The sequence below is a fragment of the Acyrthosiphon pisum genome, chromosome X, assembly GCF_005508785.2.
Source record: "Acyrthosiphon pisum isolate AL4f chromosome X, pea_aphid_22Mar2018_4r6ur, whole genome shotgun sequence".
NCBI classification, from domain to species: Eukaryota; Metazoa; Arthropoda; class Insecta; order Hemiptera; family Aphididae; genus Acyrthosiphon; species Acyrthosiphon pisum.
In genome coordinates this window covers 104,777,450-104,785,431 of record NC_042493.1, presented here as the reverse complement: position 1 = coordinate 104,785,431, position 7,982 = coordinate 104,777,450, and the positions used below count along the sequence as shown (strand labels likewise).

Below are 7,982 nucleotides of genomic sequence, written 5' to 3'. Positions count from 1 at the left end.
ATAGTACGAGTGTACGACGTAAACAGGATAACATGCAGCCGCGACGATCCCCACTAATGGTCCAAACACAGTGTATAGGCTAGCGTTAATTTCATTTTCAACGACTTGGTCTAGTATTAACATGGCACCGAAGTTATCCGAAAGTATCACGACAAATTACGAATATGAGATATTAGATACCACAAGTCGTTGTTCGAAACATTAACGTCCTACACGGCTACACCCTACACAAACACAACATAATACAATATTATTCCGTAATCGGCGTAATCTTATTGGACGCCGTCGCGCGCCATAGCTGCAGATGGCGCGGGCGCATGGTCGAGTTTAGAGCTTAAAATAGACAATAGTTTATTATTTGATATTATTATTTTTATATGACAATTATTTTAAGATTTTGTAAATAAAATTATATAACCATGTAATATACTAATATGAATTACAAATTACAATATTACACACATGTATGACATCAATGTTTAGGGTGTTAACACACAACTTGCACACCCAGAGAAAACGCCACTGATAAATATAAAAGAATATTGCTTAATTTTTCAAAACAATTAGGTTTACTTTTTGAATTGTAATTAAAAACACTAATTATCCAAAGAAATGGAGTACAATATTGTTAAATAAGGAATTTAATATTTTGACACAATATTTTATTTTAAACAAAAATTGTTTCAACTAATATAAATTAATTTTATTTATTTAGTCAATTTGATGCCCAGCGTTAAAAAATTAAAATATAGCTATATCTTTAAATGTTGACCAAAATTGTCATGATACCTATACAATTTGTCATGTTTCACACCAAAAATACAAAAAAGAAAAAAAAAAGAAGAAATTAAAATATATTCTAGGTACTACCATAATATCTACGACTATGCAAGTATATTAGTATATTTATAAACAAAATTAATAACAAAAAAATGATACATACCTGGTCCATGTCTCATGTAATGCTTCCACCCGGTTGACATTTGAATGCCAATATTTCGCCACTCTGTTTCAGTCATTAAATGAGTAATGGGCAATTTTTTGGCCAAATCTTCAGGTAAAATTACGTGCCTGTCATGAACCAAAGTCAACGATTTATTATTCAAATACAAATTGACACAAAGACTTTCAAAGATAATGATACATTAAGAGGAGTTGTCTACGTCTTACAAGTGCATAATATAGCAAATTATACGCAAGCAGAACACGTGTAGCTCTGTTAGCTTAAATATTTGAGTAAATTGACCTCTTATAAAATCTAAAGGTAAGATTACTATCTAGACAACCTCATAAGCTTTTTATTATATTTTTTTTTAAGCGAGTTGTGAGTACTTTAAAATGCACAAACAATCTATTTGCTTGCTTGAAAATTAAAATATAATGAAAAGCCCATGGGGTTGTCTAGATCTTACCTTTAGATTTTATAAGAGGTCAATTCACTCTAATTTTTAAGCCAACGGATCTACACGTGTTCTGCTTTACGTATAATTTGCTATATTACGCACTAGTAAGACAGAAACAACACATGCGGGTATCACGTTCTCTTAAACACATATACCTGTAAACATAAGTGTCGTCTTCATACTTTGCTGAATATTTGATGTCTTCAGTAGATGATGGCATGACGTTGGCTGAAAATGATTCAAACGCGGATAAGAAATTGCAATAATAAATTAGGTACCTCAATGATTCACATTTAATAGGAAGGTACATAAAAGTTTACACAAGATGTACACTATGCAATGAACACAACAACTTTGTTATGAAACATAACAAACTACGAACGTTTTGGCGGAAAAATCAGTAATGAATAAATAATGCTTTGATAGTAGACATTATACCGCGCATCTTACTCTATGATACCGCGCTTAGATTATACGTGATAAGAGATCATGGTTAAGTTTGATATCAATTATATCAGAACTGATAAGAACTGAACATAATTATTACTGTGGCGGGTTAATAATTCATACTCGGAATTTTTCTACTCTAGTACTCTACCAGGCGGCCGGCACCCTAAGTTTTAGAATTTTTTTTTTCATCTTGTGTATTTTTCCAAACTTAAGAAGGTGGTGAAAACCAAAATTGGCGCAGATCAATTGCTCCAAAGTTATAGCCACGGATTAGGATATCTTAGTCCGTGGTTACCTATAGGTTATTGAAATTTGTCGTTTGTACGGTTTTGGTTAAATTTTCGAGATTCGTTTTCATCTTAGCGTTAATATGTCGTAGCCCATTGGTAATAGTGACACATGAATAATTCGTGGTTCGACATTTAAATTCTTGAAAATCAAATTAAATATTATACTTTTTTTTTACCGTAACAAATTTTGTCATAACAAATCGAGTAATGTTTTCATTTTGAACTGTCGGGGTGTGCAAATGACCTGGCCCAGACTCTAGGCGTGAAGAACAATCGAAGAATACCTTCTATTCAACCAAACCTTAAAAACTACGAACTGTAAATTACTATAGCTTTAAAACTAATAATGTGCTCCAATTTTCATCAGCACCGCCTTTTTCAGAGTTAAAAAACATAGGATATAAAAATTCAAAAATTTAGCCCACTGCCTGGTAAAGTAAAAAAGTTCCCTATATACTCTTCTCTGACACTGACCTTGTTGCCCAACATGGCCCAACGACATCCTCTGTTAAAAATTGATTATTATTCATGATAAAACATTAAGGGCCGTTCTTACAATGTTGGGTTCAAGTTAACCGACGCTTAACCGGCCGAATTCTACCGGTAAAAAGATCTGTTATCAGTCGGTTAGCATTAACCGACACTTTACCGTACATTGTAAGAACGGCCCTTAGAATATAATATAAAAATGTACAATTAGGTATTACCCATTAAAAATTAAACAATCAAAATATGATTATATTTTAACTGTTATAGTACCAGTATTATTCCACTTATTTAATAATGAAAAACGTAAACATATTTATATTATTTATATCTTTGCCCAAAAAGATTTCAAAAATAAATAAAGAACAAAATAAAATATAAAATAAGCTTAATAGCATTTATAATAGTGAGTTATAATAAATCAATAGTACATAATGTCTAATAATTAATATAAGAAACGGTACTGTTGGTACATAAACAGTTATTTACATTTAAAAACAAATATAATACAAATATTCTGACTGGTTTTAATTTCAATAAATATTTAATCCTTTAGGTAATACTTACTCGTATACAAGATTATAAAATTATATTCTGTATCAAGTAGTCTTTTTAAAAATGTTAATATATACAATTATCGGAGTTATAGTACATAAGTACTATATATATATATATATATATCAAATTTTGATCTTAATATTTAAACATATTAAGAACAATGTTCAATGTTGATAAATGTGTATTGAATAAAATTAAAAATTGAAATAAAATATATACAATAGCTGTAATGTTATAAATCCTAATTTTTTTTAAACACAAATTTACAATATTACATATATTAGATAATATCTTTAATTATAATTAATAAATATTTATATATTTTTATAGCATAGATTATATATATTATATTTTTTAAAAAGCTGTTAGGTATTATTCTACAAAGTCCTATTTAAAACCAGGAAACCTTGAAAAATAAATACATATACTTATCAAGTAGGTAGTTTATTTGTTTGAAAATATTTAATTTCATTTAAAAACATACATATATATATATTAAAGTAATGGTATATATTAAATTAATTAATAACAATGCTTACGAAAATAGAATTGTTGCTTAAAATTATTTTTTTTATTAAAAAAATGTATAAAAGTTTTAACTTTTCAGTCAATTGTTCAACATACTCATGTCAGTAGTTTTATATAAAATTAAAAATACAAATTTGTCTGCATCATCAAATATATAATGTATTAATTTCATAAAAAACTTTTTTTTTAGGTAATATTGCACTATTTTTTAGTGCACTAAATTTGGATTTCTTTACATTTTTATTTGTACCTGTGGGAGGCTATAATAATATATAATATTATTTATTTATAAATTGTATAAATATTGATTTAAAAAAAAATATTTAAACATATTTCAAAATGTATTATAGATATTGTTCACTATTGTTGCATAAGTTATTTCAACCATAATTTACATTAAAAAAAAAAAAAACCGTATACTATAAAGATTATTTAATTTTAAGCTGACTAACAGACTGGTAGGAATTAATACAGCATACAATTAATATATTTTATAATACCTACCTAATATGTTTTTGCCACCATAAACTATTGGAGTTATAAAATTTAAGTAGGTAAATAAACTCCTTCCCTGGGATTCATATTATATGAAAGATATCCAGTATTTAGATTTGATTAAATTGTGTTTTATATAATAATAATAATAAAAATGTTTATGAACTATGAACTATGAATAAAGTATTACAATAAATAATAATTTCGAGTTGGGTCCCAAGTACTAGGTGCTAATCTCAGGTAGTACACTAGTTTGGTCCTTAATATTTTTGGTGAGTACTACATAATACTAAAATTTTAACAGACTCAGAAGTCTATTCAACCCAAAAGTATATGTTTAAAAATATTATATATATATAACTGTGTTCTTGGACTTAACAAAGACTTTTGATACAGTATATCATTATATTTTATTACAGATACTTATTACTAGAGCTCAGATTTGAAGGAAATATAAGCAATAAAAAAATCACTTAAAATCATTTAAAATGTGAAAAAAAGCAAAAAAAAAAAACATTGTTATTATTAATACGGTAGCTAGTAAGTTAAATTAATATACAATATATTGTATAATATATATATAATAACAGTTACCTGGGATGTAGAAAGTAAAAAAGGTATAAGTAACCAGGAATTAATTAATTTTTTGAAAATTCCTATGAAGATATTTTACATTATATTATGTTCTTTTATACCATTAAAGAGTTGGGCCTCAAAATGCTTTTTCATATAAATCAATATTTGTTTATATGAAATATTTTATTGTTTTATTTTTATTAACAACTGGGATATGATAAATATTTAATTATAACAAAGTCAGTAGGTACAAACGTTAAAACATGTATATATTATTTAAGGTTTTAGGTTTTAGTGTTTAATATCTGAGTAGAAAATGTTCTTAAATAATAAACATTAAACAATTTGGAACTTTTTGGATTGTTAAGAATAATTCTAACGCTTTTTTGGAAATTGCTAAAATTTTTTCAACAGCTACAGTTTGAATAAATAGGTAAAAATTAGTAATAACTAAAGGGTCATATTAGGTTCCTATTGGGAAGGTCGTGAAGGTAGTTTTTTGGAAGTCTATTTATCGTTTTGAAACCTTCCAGAACTGTTAATGATCAAATCCTTCCTATTAGGGTTAACATGCTATTAGAGATAAACAGGAAATTGCAGAGCGGTATTAGGCGCTCATTTAAAATTTACCATATAAATGCACCTAAACATAGAAATTGGAACGTAAGCAAGGCATATAATTTTAACTATTATAATTACCTAATTACGGTTTTCACAATTGTAACTATGCATACCTACCTAAATTAAATATAAATAGAGAAAAAACTGTTACATATACATTACAAGTACATGAATTTGTGTGCTTACATTTAATGCTTTTATAATTGATTTAGTTTTTAAATTCAATTGATTATAAGTATAAAATTATATATTATACGTATAGACAGATTTATCTATATAATAAAATTAAGTGGCGGGATAATTGTGACCATTTTTCTCAAGAGATATTAGACCGAATCAATTTATTTTTTTTTCAATACATTCTTTTCGTCGAGAAGAAGAACGTATCGCCAATTATATTCGTGTCAGGACGCCACCGGTAGGGGCTCAAACGGGGATTATGAGATTTACGATTGAAATTTTCGTTTATTAATGGTTGCTATTGGTTACAGGAGAAATATTTAGTAGAAATTAGTATTTATTTGTTATTAGTCCCCATTTGGGCACACCAGGGACAAGCATGAGTAATCACAATATTTTAAGAGTTATATTTTTTTACGCGCAACGGAGTGCACGGGATCAGCTAGTATATAAATAAAATATAAGTAGATGGCTAAAAAAACATTAATTATTTCCTCGAAAAAATTACTTATTTCTATTTTTTAGTGTTACCTACATGGTAAAAAGGTACTAGAATAAAAAATGAATTATAATACCTCCAACTGATCTGGGTAAGCAACGTTAATATTATTAATTATAATATGTTACAAACTTACAAAAGTGAGACACGTTCTGGTGGGTGAGTGACTAGCCTTGAGTCACTACAAGTGGTCGCACGGGTGAAGTGAAACCATTGAACTGTATAATAACGTTATAGTTCAATGAGTAAAACTTTACAGTTAATACAGTAATACTAATAATAATAATAATAATAGTATTATCTTTACCTCACGTTTGCTTATCAGCAGAAAACGCCGTAGCACCGTTGTATTATAATAATAAAAATATTACAATATTACAATAATCTAATACTATAATAATATTATAATACTGCTGCATATCGATACTCTATATTATGGTTCACCCCCTTAGATAATACAGATAATATAGATAATATAGATAATATAGATAATAATATGAATCCGTATGACCCAAGGTATATTGATATTGTATAAATACACCTTGGTATGATCTAAGCGTATAATAATATTATTATGATAAGTCACTGAACTGTATATTTATTATTTATACAGTTCAGTGTGATAAATACGGCATAAATGCATAATAATAATATTATACGGTGCCGGTGCAAGACTGGTGTTCCACGCTGATGATTGGGAACGAAGATTGCCGCACCAACACGACCGTTGCGTAGCAGCTGGTGTACAACGTGCATACTGAAATCCACGAAGAAATTTCACTTCGAAAACAAAATATAAGACACCATAAATATATAATTATATTTTTATTGACATAAATATTTGAGTGAGAGCGAATCCTAACATAATATGGTAGCAATAATAATAATAATAATAATAATAACAACAATAATAGATAATAATATAATCGATATTAATCAATAATCACGATACTTGACTAAACCGAGATCGGTATTATCCTTTTCTGACGTGGTATTAGCCTCCGTTATTATGTCAGACATGATAAAAAAAAAAATTAATTACGTTGCGTTGGTTGATTTTAAAATCATATCACATTTTTTTGTCCGGTTAGAATATGCCATTTTTGAAGTGTCCGTCGCTGCAGGTCGCTCGACGATTCTTTTACGTGTCCCCTGCGAAATACGTTACTCGGCCAAGCTACAATGCTAACGGTAATGGAAAATGAAAAAAAAACAGAAAAAAAAAATGGTGCGGTATCGACTGTCGAATAGGTAATGTATAATATTGTAAAAATTATGTTGATAATTTATTGTTCAACAGACGGCGGACAGGTTTGAGGGCGAGTTGCAGTGCTAACGGCGTCGGCGGCGTTCTTCGGAACAACGGAAACCGAGGAGCGACACTGACTTCTGGAATGGATTGATATCGTTGGGTCGGATAAGTGATGTAATATCTGTTTACCAAAAAAAAGGTAATCTGCTGTGTTCGTTTCGAGGACAGTTGTTGTTCGAGTCCGAGCACAAAACGCCTCAATGCAAATGCCTATCCGACATTGAATCTACCAGGTATAACATAGAGTAGATAGTAAACTTTACACTACCTTAAAATATATTTTCATTTGTTTTATAAAATATAGGTAAACATTTAGTACATCAAATGTCAAAATTAATAAAGTTGCTGATCTTAAAGTATCTTGCTCTGAAGTTCAACATTTAGGTTTGTCTTTTTAACGAAACCATTCTTATGCACTTCTACCTGTTAAGAATTTGAATATTGTAATTGGTTTTGTATTTTTTTTTTTATTAGAGATGATCATTAAAGACTGATAAAACTGAGTACATGTCTTCAATTGCTGCTGTGGTTCAATTTAATGAACTAAATGTATCTGACTCTGAACTTTTTGACAACAAATTTCA

The 7,982-nt window shown here is 28.5% G+C and overlaps 1 protein-coding gene across 2 annotated transcripts in view; it reads right to left on the bottom strand.

Annotated features, from left to right (window-relative positions):
• The window catches only part of LOC100161083 (cyclin-dependent kinases regulatory subunit-like), a 9,726-nt gene extending 3,264 nt beyond the window's left edge, over window positions 1-6,462 (bottom strand). Inside the window, exons 1-4 of one of the 2 annotated variants that reach the window (XM_008188322.2) lie at window positions 6,394-6,462; window positions 6,223-6,304; window positions 1,559-1,631; window positions 944-1,071 (exon numbers count right to left, since the gene is read on the bottom strand). In XM_008188322.2, the coding sequence (XP_008186544.1) occupies window positions 944-1,071; window positions 1,559-1,623 (193 nt within the window). In that variant the 5' untranslated portion in view covers window positions 1,624-1,631; window positions 6,223-6,304; window positions 6,394-6,462. Of the gene's footprint in view, window positions 1-943; window positions 1,072-1,558; window positions 1,786-6,222; window positions 6,305-6,393 lie in introns of those variants that run through there. The other variant, XM_001949461.5, reaches the window with a different exon arrangement.
• Window positions 6,463-7,982: the final 1,520 nt, after the last annotated feature.